The sequence below is a fragment of the Chelonia mydas genome, chromosome 4 (genome assembly GCF_015237465.2).
Source record: "Chelonia mydas isolate rCheMyd1 chromosome 4, rCheMyd1.pri.v2, whole genome shotgun sequence".
Taxonomy (NCBI): domain Eukaryota; kingdom Metazoa; phylum Chordata; order Testudines; family Cheloniidae; genus Chelonia; species Chelonia mydas.
Genome location: NC_057852.1, coordinates 129263872 through 129283731, shown reverse-complemented (window position 1 = coordinate 129283731; position 19860 = coordinate 129263872). Strand labels below are relative to the sequence as shown.

At 44.5% G+C, this 19860-nt stretch overlaps 1 protein-coding gene across 1 annotated transcript in view; it reads right to left on the bottom strand.

The window, feature by feature from the left end:
* The window catches only part of SUCLG1 (succinate-CoA ligase GDP/ADP-forming subunit alpha), a 31637-nt gene that overhangs the window by 1498 nt on the left and 10279 nt on the right, over nucleotides 1-19860 (bottom strand). The window contains exons 2-8 of the mRNA XM_037898316.2: nucleotides 18178-18281; nucleotides 14733-14849; nucleotides 13864-14076; nucleotides 13684-13741; nucleotides 5496-5579; nucleotides 3373-3524; nucleotides 2589-2777 (exon numbers count right to left, since the gene is read on the bottom strand). Coding sequence (XP_037754244.1) covers nucleotides 2589-2777; nucleotides 3373-3524; nucleotides 5496-5579; nucleotides 13684-13741; nucleotides 13864-14076; nucleotides 14733-14849; nucleotides 18178-18281 — 917 coding nt within the window. The remainder of the gene's footprint in view (nucleotides 1-2588; nucleotides 2778-3372; nucleotides 3525-5495; nucleotides 5580-13683; nucleotides 13742-13863; nucleotides 14077-14732; nucleotides 14850-18177; nucleotides 18282-19860) is intronic.

Sequence of the window (19860 nt, the reverse complement as noted above, 5' to 3'; positions counted from 1 at the left end):
TAGTCAACCCTCCCCTCTACCTGCTAGCAAGATGGAAAACATGCCTCAATTTTCAATCAGAAGCCTTATACACCAACAGGGAAGTCTTAGTACCAAGTTAAAATTGGAAGATAGTGGATTCTACAGGAGAGAAGGAGGAAAATATCTCCCCCATCTCATACGTCAAAGAGAGTCCATGGCAGATGCAGGAGGGGAGGGGAAAGAGAAAAAAACCAAAACGCACCCCACTGTGAGGGGCCTGTAATATATTAACTCATCAGCCTCATCTAAAAATGATGATGTCAAGGCGCTCCTGTTGCCCCCAGCTGTGGTCTAACGTTCTTTCAGTGAATTCTTATAACAGTGCTGCATCAGAACAGCAGTTTGCATTTCAGCTCTTTAAAGAAATGACTAGAAATGGTTAAGGCTAATAATTGATTTGTCAGTCCAAAGGACGAACCAAAAACATCCAAAAAAAATTCTGTTTGGAACTAAACTGAACTCTTCAGATAAATTTCAAAATGGTCAAAACAAACTGTTTCGACTTTTTGAAAAAACTAATTTTTCCAAGCCGAAACCCATTGGAATTTGGGAATAGTTTTGCTGTCCTGAAAAATGCATTTTTTGGTGAATTTCCTATTTGCTGAAGAAGTTTCACCCAGCTTTAGTTAAGACCTCCATTTTAAAGTATACAGAAATACAGCAGAAACCGTGAAAATTTTCTAAATATCTTGCAAATATCTTGCTGTGCAACAAGAAAAGGAGTACTTGTGGCACCTTAGAGACTAACAAATTTATTTGAGCATATGCTTTCGTGAGCTACAGCTCACTTTATCGGATGCATGCAGTGGAAAATACAGCGGGGAGATTTATATACACAGAGAACATGAAACAATGGGTATTACCATACACACTGTAACGAGAGTGATCACGTAAGGTGAGCTATTACCAGCAGGAGAGCCGGGGGGGGGGGGGGGGGGGGGGGAGGATCTTTTGTAGCGATAATCAAGGTGGGCCATTTCTAGCAGTTGACAAGAACGTCTGAGGAACAGTGGGGGGATGGAGGGGGGGAATAAACATGGGGAAACATGCTGTGCAACGTAGACAGTTATCCCGAAAGAAAAGCAAAGATAGTTAAAACAAATGTTAAGTGACTGTGTATACTTTGAAAAAAATTAGGGCTAGATCCACAAAAAGGCCTTAGGTGCCTACTTGCAGCTTTAGGCAGCATAGAGATCCTCAAAACCCCTGCTCAGCTGTCACCTAATGCTGAAGATACCTAAAGTCCACAAGCATCTAAACTTCCACCATTCAAGTTCTGTAGGCATCCTACTTTTCTGCCAGTGAGCATGCATGCAGACACATCAGTCTAGAGCCCTGTTTCATACCTAAGCCCCCTGGGGAGGAAGGGGTCATCAAAATAAGCATTCCCCCACCTATCTCACCTGCAAGGCCCAAATCAGTAGGTGTGTTCTGAGCATACTCAAAACAGTTGGGAGGAGGGTGGGGGGGGGGAAAACGGGAGACTACCTTGTAACTTTCAGCCTTGTGGTTAGAGTACTCATCTGGGAGATCTAAACTCCATTGCCCACTCTGCCCGATGTGGAGAAGGCATTCCAGCTTGGGTCTCCCATCTCTCAGGTGAGTGCCCAAACCACTGGTCAATATTCATTGGGCCAGAGAAAATGAGTGATTCTATTTAATTTGTACCCAGAGGAATAGCTGCAACAGGTGAGAATGAGTCTCCAACACCAGAATACCCCATAGTCCAGTGCTTAGGGGAAATCCCTGCCCCTCTTCTCAACATTTCCAACTGCCTAGCTTAGGTAGCTCCATGTTGAGCGTGTTGGCTTTTGTGGATCCCATCTGTAGGCTCCTAACTCTCCCCATGAGTTGTACAGAGAACCTAGGCTCTAACTCAGGGCTGTGGATTCCACCAGACAAGGTGCTTAGAAGTTCAGCATCACAATTTGCTGAGTGTTGCAATGCCTAAGACCCTTTGTAGATCTATGCAGGAGAAATCAGAAAGGAGTTCAACTTCTGTATGAGGTACAGGATTGTTATGAATTGCATGCATGTGCCCAGGGATATGAATTAGCTTTTTTTTTTTTAAAGTCAAAATAATGTTCTTAAAATAACATCAGTAGATAGCTGTGGAAAAAGATAAGCTAGTCCATGCACTGTTACAAAGTTACTGAGTACCTGTAATGTAAAAAAAGTAAAGGGTGTTTTCTGATCTAGAATCAATTTAGGTTCATATGATGTTTAGCTGCTGTAAAAGAAGAGTGGTGTTAGTCTGTTACTGAGCCAAATAGTCTCTGAATTTTGCCACATGGCTTTGACAAAGGAGAACATGACACAAAGTTGCTTGTGTGAATGAAGACTCAGCTGCAACTGTTATTTAATGGCTTTTTTGTTCAGTAGAGCCGCTACATGTCAGAGATGCAGTTTTAAATAGACTTAAATGAGAAAACAGTGTATTATAACTGTTCACTGGGAAAAAGCAAAACTGACACAAAAGCAAAAGGCAGCTTTCAAATGTCTGTTGTTCTGGTTACACTGGTTAAATGCCATCATTTCAAAGCACTTCTGACATCTGTGTAACTCACCTTGTGTATAGTGCTACCCAGCTGAGCAGGAGACATACTGACAACAACGCCAGCATTTTGAAGAGCAGCAATTTTCTCTTTAGCACCACCTTTCCCCCCAGCAATGATTGCCCCAGCATGACCCATTCTTCTGCCAGGAGGAGCAGTCAGACCAGCTATGAATGACACTACAGGCTTGGCATTTGGACCCTGTGGTGAAAGAAGAAACACCTACCATGAAAGAGATGTACCACTTCTGGCCAAGTACTCAAAAGGGGAGCAAGAACTAGACACCTAGATTTGGAAAACCCCGCAGGTAAGGGACATGAAAGCATTGGCCGAGGATACTTAGAATGGCTTCTCTCAGAAGAAGTGTGCATGTAAACAGCAGTCATGAATATATAACAGTGCTTCTACAGAGGAGCCATATATGGGTCACAAAACAATTAAAATATAAAAACTTTGTTGTTGTAGCCATCTTGGTCTCAAGATATTCGAGAGACAAGGTATAGGAGGTAACATCTTTTATTGGACTGACTTCAGTTGGTGAAAAAAGACAAGCTTTGAGCTACCCAAAGGCTCTTCTTCTAGCAGACAGCACTGTAGAATTGTGACCTAAAGTTATTCTCAAGAGAGTCTTTAAACCCTAGCTTTAACTGGCTTTAACTGCCTTTTCCAAGCTTTCTAGTAATGGCTTTTTATTAATTGAGAACTAAACAAGTTTCTCTACAGTGGTAAATGCTTAAAAGAAGGTACACATTTAATAGAGTCTTTTGGAATGAATGGCACATTCTCTGAAACTTACAGAATTATTTTCCTTCAAGAACGCTGCTGCATCTTCTTCGGCATTGCCTCCAATCTCACCAATCAATATTATCCCCTCTGTTTGGGGATCCTTCAGGAAGACATCAAGACAGTCAATAAAATTAGTTCCATTGAAGGGATCTCCTCCAATCCCTGAAAGGCATTAACACACAAACATGAGTAAATGTGAACATGAACAACCGAGACAAACCAATTTAATTTCAGTCTATTATTATTTGTATTACACTAGCACCTAGAGTCCCCCAATCAAGATCTGGGCCCCTCTCTGCAAGGCACTGTAAACACAGTACTAGACAATCACCGCCTCAAGTTCTTATAATCTGAATAGATTAAAAAGTGCACAGTGGTGGGGGGAGGGGAAGGAGAGATTACTAATCCCATTTTACAGATGGGAAACTGAGGCATAGGCAGATTAAGTGACTTGCCAAAGGTCATACAAGATGCCTGTAGTAGAGCTGGGATCCTCTCAATCCCAATCAGGTTTTTAAAAACTGTGTTTTGACTTAACCAAACATGTAGTGGCAGATATTTCAAGCACAAGAATAAGGCTATGACTTCACTGCCAAGAAAGGTACGTTTTATAGTGGATGACTAATGCCAGTTAATTCACTGTCCAATCCAAGTGGAGACAAGGCACAGGTAATTTTTACCTCAATGCAGCTAGGCGAGGCGAGCCTTAGGCGGAGGGCATAGTGAACTCACCTAGCAACATAAAAACTACCTTGTAGTATTTTATGGCAAGATAACAGACTTGCATTAATCATCTCACTGTAAAAAAAAACAACAACTTTTTTGGGCAGTGAAAACATAGCCTAAAATAAAGAGCTCACCAAGTCTGGAAGCTCAATACACATAAGTCAGAGCCTTTTAAAATTTTAGGTCAACATTCATCTTTGTGTGCCAGTCTTTACAAAACAAAGAAGAATGTAATGGATGTGACAACTCCCGTTCACCCGTTGTCAGGTTTAAGGAACGTGCTCAGAATGGTCAGTGTGAGGATGCCTGCATTGCCACTGTCAGAGCTACACAGAGTCTGTGGACAAAAGAATTTCAGGCAGTCAATCTGACATTTCCAACCCAAAGAAAACCTGTCTTTACCACCTTTCTTCCCACACTGTACTTCAAAGCCAGAGATGACTAGGATAATCCGCCACTAGCAGGCATGAAATGTTTTATGAACAAATTTTAAACACTGAAAGGTAGTTCAATATAAAGGCTAAGTAAGGGTATATCTGTATTTGAGCTGTCAGGTGTGATCCCCCCGCTTGCTCTGCTCAAGCTAACATCTAAAAATAGCAATTTGTGGCTGCTGTGGCACCTTGGGCCAGCCACCCCAAGTACAAACCCATCCTAGCCCCTGCGAACGTACTCTGGCAGTTAGCCCGAGCCGCCATGGACACACTGCTATTTTTAGGCATTAGCTCAAGCAGAGCTAGTGCAGGTATCGCACCTAGCAGTTTAAAGGTAGACATGCCCTAAGGTTTGTATCATTTAAAAACAAAAAACACTCAAAGCAACTCTGATCTCTCAAAACAGTTCCTATGGCTAAGCGCCATATCTTGATTTTTATTCTAGGAACACACGTGATGTCTTTAGGGCAGGGATTGTCCTAGGTTTGTAGAGCACCCACCACAACAGGACCCAAACCTGGATAGGCCTGAAGGTGTCACTGCGTTATAATCAGAAAGTACGAATATGTGCTACATTCTCCAATAGTGTAAAAGAGTGAAACTTTTTACACCAATAGAAAATTTGGCCCAAGAAGCTATATTTTCTATGTTGTGCCTTAAAATAAAACTAAAACCACAGTAGGTTCCAGCATATTGGCAGTTTTCCATGCAAGATTGCTTTGGCCAGGCTTTTGATGAACTCAGAAAATGAGAGTTAGTTAACAGAAAGGGCTGGTTATAGTCTGCTAAATTGCAATTGTTATTGATGCAAAGTGCCTGAGTTAGGTTGGTTAAAACGGTGTAACATTTCTAACCAAAATTAAAAGGCATTCAATATTTTTCAGTAGTTTCTACAATCTAATGTGTTGTGGTTCTTACACACTGACTGGGCCTGTCTGTCTTTAACAGAAGAGGTTTGGTGGAAGAAACCCACCAACACAGAAGGACTGTCCCAATCCAACTTGCGTCGTCTGATGCACAGCTTCATACGTCAGGGTGCCAGACCTTGACACAATACCTTAAAAGGAAGAAGACAAGGTTGATAGTATTGTATGTAATGAGCTGGTTTCTGGATATGCATTGGTTCACATGTTCAGGGATATAACTTTAGAATATTCCCTGTAATCTTCAATACTTCCTAGATATCCTTGCATACACATGAAGATTCATATTCTATAGTAGTTAAGATTAGATTTGCCCTCCCCGCTTGCTTTCTGGTCGGCTTTCCTGACACTCAGTTGTGAGTTATCTAAAGTTGTCCAACAAGCCAGTAGCATTGGCCAAAACAGCACTCCTCACAGTACAGCTTTACACATGGAGCCAATTACAAAAGCAAACTGACAGTAGTTCTCAACCTTTTTAGGCTCAGGACCCATCTTGTAAATGTTGATGGCCTATCACGACCCAGTCAATAAGTTTTAATACAAAAAAATCTGGCTTATTAAATATTTTTATTTATTCTGTATATTCTATATTATGGGTAACAAAATAAGTATACTCTGTGCACCATAGTGGCGGCTCCTGCAACTCCTGTCCAGCTGGCTGAGCTTGGCTCCTTGCTCCGGGGATTGCAACCATTTGGGCAGTAGGATCATTCAAGTTCAGCCCAAGCCCCTTGATGGGGGGACAGCTGGACCAAATTTGTGGAGCAGTATTGCGCCTTGGTGCATGAGGTTGCAGTGCCAGTCACTCAAATTTTGTGCGGCAAGTCCCATGCCGTCATTATGCTAGAGGGGCAGGTAGGCCAAACCTGAGCACCACTGCGACCACTGTGGGAAGCCAAACTAAGCCCAGCTAGTCTCTCAGGACTGAAGCCACAGGAGCAGCTGCTTTGAGGTGAGCTGCAGCCTCCTCCATGGACGCAGAATGCGAACCCCCGACTTCAAGACCTAACCTCCCAGGGCTTCCCACACTACCCTTTGGTCATGACCTAAAACTGGGTTGTCAGAACGTGTCTGCGGTCAGGTGGCTGCCCCACACAGGCAGATGGAAGGTTAAAGCAGCCCTCAGGGAGGCTGCGCAAAACCCAGCCAATGGGAGTAGGGCTTGTAAAGAGCCAATCAGGGGAAGGTTTGATGGAGCAGCCAATCAGAGCCAGGGAGGTCCATAAGAAGGGCTGCTAAACAGAGCAGGGTCAGTCTCTCCCTGGAGTACAATGGAGAAGGACTGGCTGCCTTAGAGTACCACCTTAGATAGCGCAGCGCTGGGCAGGGTCAGGGGAGCAATAGGGAGCTCCACCCTGAGGAGGCCCCTGATACAAAGGGCCGAGAAGGTGCAAGGGCTACGGGGAAGTGGCCCAGGGAAACAGAAGGCGGGAGTTGGAGGAGCGGCAGCACGTGGCTGCTGGCTATAGGGTCCCTGGGTCTGAATAACCCTCAACTGGAGTATTGTGTCCAGTTCTGGGCACAACATTTCAGGAAAAAAGGACAATCTGGAGAGCCACCCTGGCCGGTGCCATTGAGCAGAGGATATCTAATAGGGAGTCTGATGGTTCCTCTAGCTTCTCTGCCTGGAGCGTGAGGTTAGAGGCAACTCTTTTCAACAGTTCCTGATAAGCCTTAGTATCATCCTGAGGAACTGGAGAGGGGGCCCACAATCGCCTCATCAGGCGAAGACGAGGAGGAAGAATCTGGTGCCATAGGGTCTGATGCATCCATTGGTGGTCCAACTGGCTGATCCCCGGGATCCATGTGAGCCTGAGGAGTTCCCTCTTCAGGAACGGCTGGCTTGGGGGGAGGGCGGGATACTGAAGCCAATGGTTTGTCCGAGGCCCCCGCCACCGACCTGAGCCTTTGTGAAGGCTGGGTAAAGCCCCATAGGTTCCACAGGTACCAGGCAGCCAGCCACTGGCCCTGGGGCCATGGAATAGTTGATGGTACTGCCAACATTGAGGGAACCACCAGTGACAGGTTTTGGCTCACCGGCAATTAATCCTGCCCGGTGCTGGAGACTGAGGCTGAGTGGTTGCTCTAAGGCGACCATGACTGAGTGGACTGGCGACCCCGTTCGCTGTGGTGCCTATCGCTGCATCTCGATGGGGAGCTCTCCGCTCAGGATTAGTCCCTTCTGCGGGTCCTCTGAGACCAATGGCATTTGGCGGATCGGCAATGGCATTCCGGCGATCTATGCCTTACACAGTTCGACCAGTACTGGGATCTGGAGCAGCACTGGAAGCTGGAGCAGGTCCGCCTCTCGGAAGACCTTCCGCCCAACCTAGGGGATCCATGTCACAGTGATGCATACCGGCGAGCTGACGGCTGACTCCGCTCCTGGGATCAACTGTCTCGGGCCCGCGACCGGTGCCAAGCCATGGGTGAAGTGCTGGGCTGGTCTCAGTGCTGTTGATGTCAGGAAGGGCGTTCCCTCTACAAGCCTTTGCCAGGTCACCAGCAAGGTGCGTCTCAAGCCCTGTGGGCAGTGCCCTTAGGCTGGAGAACGGTCAAGGCTTCGCTGAGCCTGCCTCTCTGCCTTCGAGACCTGGTGGCTCCATGCAGACGAGTGCTGGTGGGACGTCCCTCACGATAGGGAGTGGTACCGCTGAGACGGGGACCTATAAAAAGGACCCAAGGTGAGTTTACCCTTAGACTGCAGTACCACCGTAGTTGGTTTGGGCAGCACCGGTAGCGCCACGATATCCTGCACTGCCAGCAGGGCCTCGGGCGTTGACGGGACTGCTAACTGACGAAGGCCCGTGTCACTGTCAAGCATGGCAGACATGGGTTGGGGTGGGCTGGACCACTTGACCTGAGCTGGGGCCCGACTCCCAGTTGGAGGTGCTGAGCTGCCCTCCTCCCCTCTGCTTCCCCTTGCGGGATGTAGATTTTCCTCTCCTGGTCTTCTTTTGTCACTTGGCCGGTGCCGGGGAAGGGGATCGGTGACGGTCTGTCGATGGCACCCGTGGGGTGCTATGCACCGCCGCTGCGGTGCTCGGGGCAGAGTCGGACCTCAACTGCTCCTGTGCCAGAGTTGGAGCAGACTCTGTAAGGAGCACTTTGACATGGATGTTTCACTCCTTCTCCGTCCGAGGCTTGAAAGACTTGCAGATACGGCACTTGTTGCTTATATGCGACTCGCCCACACACCTTAAACACCTGTTATGTGGATCTCTGATGGGCACAGATTTTTTGCGGCGATCGCAGGGCTTAAAGCATGACCTGTCCCTAGCCCAAGTCCCGTTCACGACTAACCAAGTCAAACACACTAACACTAAGGGATAACTTAACTATGTACAACTATTTTAGAAGAAAAAGTTTGTAACACTGAACAAAGCAAAAAGGCTAGCCAAAGCAGCAGACGCTCCAGCACCATCACTGGTGGCAATAAGGAACTGAGGGTGGGGGGAGCCGGTGGCCTCCACTCCAGATGGGGCGAGAGCCAGTCCCCTACGGATACCACTGAGGGAAAAACTTCTGGCACCGGTGCATGTGGGGAGCACAAACACCTAATATGGAATGGACATGAGCAAGCACTTGAAGAAAAATTGTTCTCTAAACCTCTGAGGACAGGTCAAGAAGCAATGGGCTTAAATTGCAGCAAGGACAGTTTAGGTTGGACATTAGGAAAAACTTCAAAACTGACAGGATGGTTAAATACTGGAATAAGTTGCCTAGGGAGGTTGTGGAATCTCCATCATTGGAGATTTTTTCAGAGAAGGTTAGACAAACACCTGTCAGGAATGGTCTAGATCAGGGGTCGGCAACCTTTCAGAAGTGGTGTGCCAAGTCTTCATTTATTCACTCTAATTTAAGGTTTTGTGTGCCCGTAATACATTTTAACGTTTTTAGAAGGTCTCTCTCTATAAAGTCTATATTATAACTAAACTATTGTATGTAAAGTAAATAAGGTTTTTAAAATGTTTAAGACACTTCATTTAAAGATCTGCATTTTAATTTAATTTATCAGTTTAGTGTCATCCCTGCCCTTGCTTTTCCTTGCTGAGTTTTCCAGTGTCTGGCATGTATTTGGATACTTTAAGCTGCACATGGGTTTTTGAGTGATCAGTTGTTAACCAGCTCTGAGAGGGACAGAGGACAGATTTAATGTGTGAAAATATCTGTTCACACAGGTATGTGGATCCAAATGAAGAAAATGGTGTTTGCAATGCTTTCAGCAAGAGTTAAATTTCACAGGCAGGGACGTCCAGCAGGTCAGAATAGAGGCCCCATGATCTCTCTTGGTAGCTTCAAGTGCACTCCGCAGATCTCCAAACTTTGATGCCCACAATTCTGAGCTTTTTAACTGAATGAGCTGCATTTCAAAATATTCAACACCCATCCACTGAAATACAGACAAATCCAAGTCGCTTTTGTTGAACTTTTCAGGTTTAATTAGAAAAGAAAGCATTGGACCAAATCGCTGGAAATCTTGAAATCTGTCAGAAAATTCTGATTCCAGTTCTTGCATGTACATTCCAATCTCATTGACACTGACAGTGCAACGTGTCAATAGCTTTTTTATGTGTTGGAAGTAGCGGAAAGTCAAAGTCTGAATACCCTGAGAAAAAACTGCTAGTTTTACAACAAATGCCTTCCAGGCTTCATAAAGATCAGAAACATTTGCCCTGCACCCTGGAGATAGAGGTTGAGTTTGTTTAGGTGAGCGGTGATGTCAGTTAGAAACATGAGCTTACAAAGCCATTTGTCATCATCCAGTTTGGGGTAGTTTTGTCCCTTTTCTGACAAAAAGGCCTGTATTGCATCAAAACAGTTTACAAAGCACACCAAAACCTTGCCACAACTTAGCCACTGAATATTACTGTGAAGTGAAATGTCATTATAAGCACTGTCCATCTCGTCTAGCAGTGCTTGAAACTGTCTGAGTCAAAGCGATGAAGCAACAAGGAAATTCACAATTCGCACCACTCTATTCATCACATTATTAACCTCTGAATTAGAAATTTTAGCATACACGTTTTCTTGATGGATGATGCAGTGAAATTTGACTATTGGGCAGCCAATTTGATCTTCAAGTAACTTTACAAATCCCTTCAGTTTTCTGACCATGGCAGGAGCATCATCTGTTGTCACACAAAATATTTTTCTGACATCAACTCCTCTTTCTTCAAAAACGGTTTACAAAACTTTCCACTATATCTTCCTTCTTTGTTGTGCCATGCAGGGGTTTTAGGCAAAGTTCCTCTTGGATTTCATTGGAAGCACAGTATCTTGCAACAACTGCCAAACATGGAACATCATTTATATCCACGCTTTCATCAACTGCAACTGCTGTGTCTTTTAATGCAGTGGTCTGCTTTTCGTTAATGTTTTCTGCCATTTTGCTTACGCATCTCTCAACTGTTCTGGCAGAGACAGGCAGTTCTTTTATTCTAGATATGATCGTATCTTTATTTGGCAAATCACTGAACAAAACCTCTGAATTGCTGAGAAAAACTTTTTATATACTCCCCATCTGTATACAGCTTTTTGTTTTTTGCAATGCACTATGCAATCTTGTAACTTCCTTCTGTAGCTTGATTTTTACTTACACTTAAGCATTTAAAAACACTGCTTTGCTTCTCATATCCTGCTACTGTCTTTTTGATTCAGTCTTGTCTGCTTCGTCAAGAAAGGTTTTCTTGTGCTTCATTTCAAAATGTCGAACACCTGATGTGCGACAAACACTTTCACAACAGAAAGCACAAACAGTACTGTCCTTCTTTTGAATAAATCCAAATGTGTCTGTCCAAGAAAGCTTAAATGAATGGATATCTAACTTTGCTTTCTTAGGAGCTGACATTTTGTCAAATGTACCCCTCAACTCACAGTGGGGGAAAAAAGAAAAAAATCATGACAGACGGCACGCACAGTGTCAAATGTAGTGCGCTGTTCTATGTGGCGTGATATAAGCAGCAAATCAGGACTTAATATCTCATTGGCACTGGAAAAATTTTTAAGGGGGAGGTGCTGAGGTGCGCCCCCTCTTGCCCCTGTCTGCACCCCTCACTGCCCCAGGCTAGGGCCAGTGGGCCACAGCTGGGGGCAGCTGCAGAGCACCGGGCTGAGGCCAGGAGCAGAGCCCCTGGTTGGCAGCCGGGACACCAGGCCGGCGGCGGGCTGAGCGGGGCCAGCGGCCGGGACCCTGGCTGGCAGGGGGCTAGGGGCCGGTACCCCAGGCCAGCAGTAGGCTGAGCGGGGCTGGTGGCCGGGACCCTGGCTAGCAGGGGGCTGGTGGACAGAACCCCAGGCTGCCAGCGAGTTGAGCGGGGCCGGTGGCCTGTACCCCAGGCCAGCAGCAGAGCCCTGAGGCCAGCGGCCAGGACCCAGGCAGTGAGAGTGCCACTGAAAATTGGCATGAGTGCCATAGGTTGCTGACCCCTGGTCTAGATAATACTTAGTCCTGCCGTAAGTGCAGGGGACTGACCTATAACACCTCTAGAGGTCCCTTCCAGTCCTATGATTCTATTTACTAATTTAAATCTAGTTCTTTCAAGCCTAACTGTGTTGTTGGATGGTGGAGAGTTTCACTCAGTCCATGAAAATATGGTAATTTCTTTTTTTAATTGAGATCAAATATCCTTTAAACAGCTGGAGGTTAAATAGCAGGAAACAGGCCACTTTTTTACTGTAGTCGATGTGTCTTTAGAATGTTAATAAAATATATTACTATGAAGGATCCAAAAATCCTTCAGAAATGGGGGGGGGGGGGGGGAGGGGGAGAAGATGAGAGACCCAAGAAGCACATGGCACAAGAAGAGTCAGGGAGAGGGGGGCGGGTGCCATAAAGCTCACATTTGCACTCACGGGATTCTTAGAACGCTGCTAGCTGTGCTTCCATTGGGGGGCACAATGCGAGAGGATTAAGTACTTCATGGGCCTTGCCCTGGATTCTCTCTCTTTCAAACATTTTATGAGTATCTGACATCTCTTGCAGACATTTAGAAGAGGTTTGATTCAGAAGGGAATGCCAGACAACTTGAGAGGATACCATCAAACCAATGCTTTATGACTATTAAAAGAATGTATCTACAAAGGGCATAACTGCACTCGTCTTTGATTTTTCAATTTCAGGTTTATGGCTACTTTTGAAACCAGAGGTGTGAGCCGAATGCTAATACTTAATACTGCATCCAGCTTCTGCTTTCACCTTCGAATTTGCACTGCAGTGACACTAAATACAAGAGTTTTGAAGCTTAGCGAGCACACTCCTCTCCTTCTGGTTTTGACTCAGGATGTTCCAGCTGGCAGTTAAGAAGCACCATCTCACATGGAAAAATCTTGTGAAGAGTGACACCAGATGGTGCACAATTCTGAAGTCAAACCAAGTGTACCCTGTCTACAGTAGAAGCCCAAAAGCTCTGTGTAATAGCACCTAGTTTACATGGCGTATCGTACATTGTAGCTTTAACAAAAAAGTTTCTAGTGTTTTAAGAAGGGGAGTAGGAATCAAGACTCCAGACATCCTGGTTATGTCATTGACCCAATGTGTGATGTTGGGCATGTCGCAGCCTCATACAGTCTATCCTCCCTGCCCCCATCTGAAAATATCTACCCCAAGGGTTCTCAAACTGGGGGTTGCGAGCTGTTAGCCTCCACCCCAAACCCTGCTTTGCCTCCAGCATTTATAATAGTGTTAAATATATAAAAAAGTGGGTTTTAAATGTATAAGGGGGGGCGCACTCAGAGGCTTGCTATGTGAAAGGGGTCACCAGTACAAAAAGTTTGAGAACCACTGATGTGCCCTATTCAGATATTTATCACATACTCATCAACATGGTATATAGGTGCAGACAAATCAACATTCAGTAAGAAGCCTATTTTCCTCCCTCTTATAAGTTCCCTTCCCTCTTAAAACCTTCACAGTGTTGAGAAGATAAGTGTTTCAGAATTTGGTTCTTTATCTGAGGATTTTAATGCTTTTTATAGGCATAGTTCCTTTAAGAAAACAAAGTGGCTCACATTGCCTCAAGAATCCTTTCTAACCTCTTGCTTGCATTACTTCTGCTCAAGCAATGTCTGTGGCAAAATAAGGGGCTTCAGTCTCCAGAACTGTCAATCTGGCTCCACTGACCATTGCTAAATTCATTAATAACTTGTTACACGGTATAGCTATTGCTTAGTTATACGTCATGACATGACCTGATAAAGCAACATATTTCAGCTTCAGCATGAATATGCAAGGCTTACCAATTCTTCCTTTCTTGTGAATGTGGCCTGGCATGATACCAATTTTGCATTCTCCAGGCTAAAAGAGTAGAAATAACAAATACGTTAAAAAAAAAATCATGATGAAAATATTTTTGAAAATTCACTAAAGGTGAATTAGTCTCTAAAAAATTAGAAGAAATGTTTGTTTCAAACACTTACATTGATGACTCCAGGGCAATTTGGGCCCACTAGTCGAGTCTTATCCTGACGGATCAGTCTATGTTTAACTCGAACCATATCCTGCTGTGGAATACCTTCCGTAATGCACACAATTAAGGGGATTTCTGCATCAACAGCTTCATTAATTGCAGCAGCAGCAAATGGAGGAGGCACATATATAACAGAGGCAGTGGCACCTGTTTGTTCTTTAGCCTAACCATGCATTAACAAAAAGCATATTAGACATTCAGTAAACCTAAGAGTACATTGGGCAACTAACTCTTTACATGTATCTATTTAAATATTTATGACAAAAAATAAATCAGAAGTTTAAAAGTCTATGGTCACAGCAGGTCTGTGCATAGCAATTTCATTCAGATTAACAGGAGATATAAATGGAATAACTGCAGAACTGATTCCTAAAATAGGTTAATCTTCCAGGGAGTTTACACCACATACAGCGAAGTGTCCTCTTCAGTCCATTTATTCATTCAGTTTTTATGTTCTATTTATCAAGAGCTTAAGTCATAAAAGATATCTAAGACTCTCCATATAAAATAAAGGTAAGTTGACACCAAATGACATCTAGGCCCTTATTTTATTTATATGTACAAATCAAAAAGTGACTTTTAAAATGGAACTCCAACTTGATTCATTGGTTGTGCCCACTATTATACAGACACTGACCGCAGACCATCTTGGTTTTATTTCTCACATATTTTAAAACCAGAAATGTAACCATGACTCCACTCTCAAATTCTGTCCCTCTTCAACTCTGGATGCTAGACATGTTCTAGCGTGTTTAACTTTGACAACCTTCCCACCCCCATCTTTACTGTCTAGTAGTCAATCCATTACTATTCAATTACCTCTTTCACGGAGTTAAAGACTGGCAGGCCCAGATGAGTTTTGCCCCCCTTCCCTGGGGAAACTCCACCTACTAGTTTGGTGCCATATTCCAATGCCTGTTGGCTATGAAAGGTGCCCTATAAGAGATACACAGGAATCTTCAGATGCAAGCAAGAAAGAACACTTTTATACACCTTCAAATAAAACATTTAAAAACTGAAGGCACATTATGGAGCTGTAATTAAGAACAAATATTTGCCAGTAAGAGAAAGTAAATTAGAAGCATATGTCAAAGTCAGAGTAAAATATAAACTACAAGTTTTATGTATGCCATCTAAAAGGCTCATTTCAATGTATGCAAAATTGCAGCACATTTATCAAACATTCTAAAGAAGTGTAATATTCTAAATCAAATTATTGTTTAAAAAAGGAAACCCAACTATTCGCTATTAAAAAACTGTTGGTACTCTTAACATATTCCTGTGTTTATATAATCTATGTAGAACCAAAGCAACTTTACAGTTGTAAACTGAGGAGAAGAGAAAAGTTTTGGAATGAGATTTAGAAGAGAGGGAGTGATCTCAATCTTGAAGGGAAATAAAGAGGTGCAAAGTTTCTAGATAATTGAGGCAGCACAAATTAATAGTGAGGGCAGAGGAGCATGGGCCTGGAAAGGAGGGTGACAGGGGAAAAGTGGAGTAAATTCTTGGAGAGATCTGAAAGTCAAGAGGAAAACTGTTATATGTGGAAAAACAGTGAAAAATGAGCGAGATAAGATCTCACTCTCTGGAGAAAGGTATTAGTCTGCCCACAGCACTCTGTACCCCATGGAGTTTAGTATTGTTAAAATGAAGGAATTCATTATCAAGCAAAGGAGTTACAAAATGAACTGTAACACACACACACTAAAATAAAAAGTGGGATCAATTTAATTAACACAAAAAGGGTTTGAGATTAAGGGCCCAAAACTCAGGGCATAAATTTCTATTGAAAATGTATGAAGACAAAAAAAGCTGATGCACAAGCATGATGCATAAAAACCTTTCCTTTGAGAACTCAAACAAAATTCATTACGTTATGAACAGAAAAAACAATTCTGGGTATTCACATGGAAATGAAGGCTATAATTAGAGGTCATTTGCACTATAAATACACAATATATAATTACTGCTGAGGAAATTCTGCGCCAAAAAAATAAAATTTGCAGAATTTTATTTGTCAATAAATAAATGTGGAGGCTACAGCATGGCAGTGGGGAACCCCGGCCACTGGATGCACAGAGGTGGAAAATCATCCTGCAACCCCTCTTCACCCCCAACACACACTTCCCTGAACATGGTCTTGGCCACAAGATTGCACCCGACCCTGACCCAGCACAAGAGCTAGGCCTGCCCCAGAAACACCCCAGGGCCCTGCCCCTCTGCACCAGGAACATCAGGTGTGGGCAGGCAGGTTTAACCCAGCAGGCTCCAAGTGTAGAGGGGCTTGGTATGGGGGGATCCAAGTGTGGGGTAAGAGGGTTCTCTGTGGGGCAATCTAGGTGCAAGTGGCTCAGTTGGGGACCTGGATGCACAGGGGCTCATTGAGTGGGAAAGGGGGTGTTTCCAGATGCAGGGGGGTCCAGAGGAAGGTGTTGAGGGTCAGCGGGGTAGAAGAGGGCGAGATGGGGCTTGACAGGGCTAGGTGCTGGGGGAGCGGAGCTTGCCGAGGTGGGGGTTCAGGTGCAGCTAGTTGAGGCTCCATAGGGTAGGGGTGTGGGGGGGGCTTGTCAAGCTGGTCCAGGTGCAAGGGGGGGGTGAGGCTTGTTGAGGTGGGGATTTGATGGGCTTGCTTAAATGGGGAAGCCCCAGCTGCTGCCGCCAAGGGGACATTGCATACTGGGCTCCTGCCCCTCCCCATGATTCCCCCCATTCCCTCCCCCTTTCTCTCTTCACTATCCCCTGCCCCAACCCCCTGCCCTTACTCTCATATCCCCCTCCTCTTGCCCCATACTGCCCCCCTCTCCTATTTCCCCCATTGGCACTCACTGTTGCTCAAAAAACAGGATAGTTCCCAGCACACAGAAGAGGAACATGACCGGCACTAGTACCCAGGAGGCAGCATCCAAGTGGCACCCTCCTTCAGCTGGGCAGCTCTGCGCTCGCAGAAATGGGGGGCAGTGGCACATGACCCTGTGTGCCCCTACACACCTTGCCTGCTTGGGAGGGCAATGTCCCCCACAAAATTACATCCATGGGCATCCCGCTGCCCCCACTCCATCACCACCACCCACACCCCACCATAGCTTCCCTTTGCTTCCCCTCAGAAAATGACAAGGAAGCAAAGAAATCTGCAGGGGGACATGAATTCTGCAAACGTGCAGTGGCGCAGAATTCCCACAGAAGTAATATAATGTGACACGTGGACGTAATGAATAGCTATTTTACAGTGCACATTAAAGTTTTAAATGACCTTCAGAATACAGCATGCCTTTTTTTCTTTTCTATCAGAGCAGTTAGGCTCCAAATCACAAGATAATAGTTCATTTAGTTCTCTCCTGCCAATACATTTTCAGACAACACAGGAAAGGCCCACATTTTATATTCCAAATCAGCTTTAAACAGATCACAAACATGATAATCAAGTGCAAAAAAAACCAATATTGGCAGCTGCTGCTAATTCATCTCAATGCACTTCTGCTATCTAATGCAGTCTTTTCCTCATTCAAATGTGTAACAATGAGAGAATGTGAAAGGAGGATTAAATGAATTAAGATGACAAAAATTACAGATTCCCTGTGGAAAATAAACTCTTAATTTAAAACAAAAGGCATTGTCTCAATGATAACAGCATTTGAATGAACAAACACTAACCAGAGAAGCTAAAGAGCCCAGCTGCTGAATTTGAGCATGAACTGGATTGGAAACAGTGGGATTCCAGATTGTTATCAGAAATTGAAAATACAAAGAATAAAGTGACTACAAGAGGCAACCTCTTATTCAGAGGCCACAAAGCTTCAATTAACACATACCATGGAGGATTGGTTCCAAACAAAATAAGGATGAAAGTCAGTGGTGTCAAACAGTAACAGAATTATATACAGGATATGGTTTTGCAGCATAGCAACACACAATGCTTGAAGCAAATTGCTGCATCAATGAAAAACATTTCCCTTTATCCAGAAGATAATTCAGCATAAAAAATTCAAAGCAGAAAACAGAAAAGCTCTTTCTGCAAAGAATACGTATTTTCCTCACAGAACTTTTTGAAGAAATACCTTATATTGGATGTGGTGACAAGGCTAAATAATGCAAACAGTGATATGATAACTCAGCTTTTAAAAAGTCTGCATTTGCTAGAAGGACATATATATGCACAACAAATGAAACCAAAAATATGGAACACCTGTTAAATCTCTTGGCTACTCAATTTTTTCCATTTAAAGACGGTTATGCTAAGCATTTCATCTACACCAAAGATACGCACCTGTTTGCCAGTAAAACCCTGGCAAATAACCTTTGTATTTGTATTGATATTAAGATTTTTCCGTGTGGCTGAATAGGAACAGTGACGTACTCCATTCTGCTGCACTAAAAAAAAATTAAAAAAAATAATAAAAAGGTTAATCTCTTGTGTTTCTAGAATCTTACTTTACCCTTCTATATGGCCTTACAAATGTTACTAAACTAAGCCTTTCAACACCCCATGAATCAAACATGACTCCATTCTACAGTTATATAAGGGAAGGACAGAGTCTGAGACTCAGATTTTCAGAAAGCTTTAATTTTGGGTGCCCTACTTTAGATACGTCAGGCTGGATTTCCAGGGGTGCTGAGCACCTGTAGCTCCCATTGACTTTGTCTGGAGTGTTGGTAGGGTTGCCAATTCTCTCAGACTGGCCAGGAGTCTCCCAGAATCGATCTCCCAGTGACTACTGAAATCAATCCGCGAGATTTTAATAGGCTGCTAAAAGTCCAGGCGGCAGCTCCCAGAAGTAACCAGCACATCCCTCTGGCTCCTGGGTGCAGGGGGTCTCTGCGTGCTGCCCCCGCCCCGAGTGCCAACTCTGCAATTTCCATTGGCCAGGAACCACAGCCGATGGGAGCTGTGGGGGAGGAGCCTGCAGGAAGAGGTAACACACAGAGCCACCTGGTCACTCCTGAACCTTAGAACCGGACATGTCAGTCGCTTCCGGGAGCCACCCGAGGTAAGCACCGTCCATCCGAAGCCCACACCCCTCACCCCCTCCTATACCCCAACCCTCTCCCCTACCCCTGAGACCCCTCCTGCACCTAATCTCCCTCCCAGAGCCTGCACCTCACACTCCCTCCTGCACCCCAATTCCCTGTCCCAGGCTCAGCCTGGAGCCCTCTCCCACACTCTGAACCCCTTGCCCCACACTCCAGACCAGAGCCCGCACCCCCTCCCACACTCCAACCCCTTGACCCAGTCCAGTGAAAGTGGGTGAGGGTGGGGGCCTGGAGTAAGCAGGGTTTGGGGGAAGGAGCAGGGCAGGGATAAGGCCTCAGGGTATTTGTGTTAGACAGTTGGCAACCCTAAGTGTGGGTGCTCAGCATGTGAAGAGTCAGGGCCTGTTTCAAAAAAAAAAAAAAAAAAAAAAAAAAATACACCCCACAACAGAGGCCATGTTTTCAAAAGTGGCCTAAGACTTAACCACGGCCACAGAGTGAGGCATTTCAGAACTGGGAATAGAGCCAGCTCCTCAGTCCCAATAGCCAAGGTACCACACAGCCCCGAGTATATACATAGATTACACCTTAGCCAATATGAAACATCTAGAAGGATCACTCAAGGCTAAAGATTCAGTGAGAAGCTTTTTCCAATAATTTCCTAGCTGCTGGGGCTTAGAAACCACAAACTTAAAATCATGCTTGGACTTGTGGGGAAAAGGAAGGCCCTCCATCACCACTTTCCATCTAATTCAGCAAGAGAATGCTTGCATGTGCCTCTTCTCACTGCTTTCAACACCCTAAAGATATACAGCTAAAGAAAACCAATTAGTACAGAAATTGCATACTAAAAGGAAAGGGGACTTGCTAGCTAGGTTGGAGGCTGTGAAAAGCAATATTAACATACAAACAAATATCACTTTTCACAGCAGACTTGATAGCTGGCTGGGAGGCTGTGAAAAGTGAATTTTGCATGTTT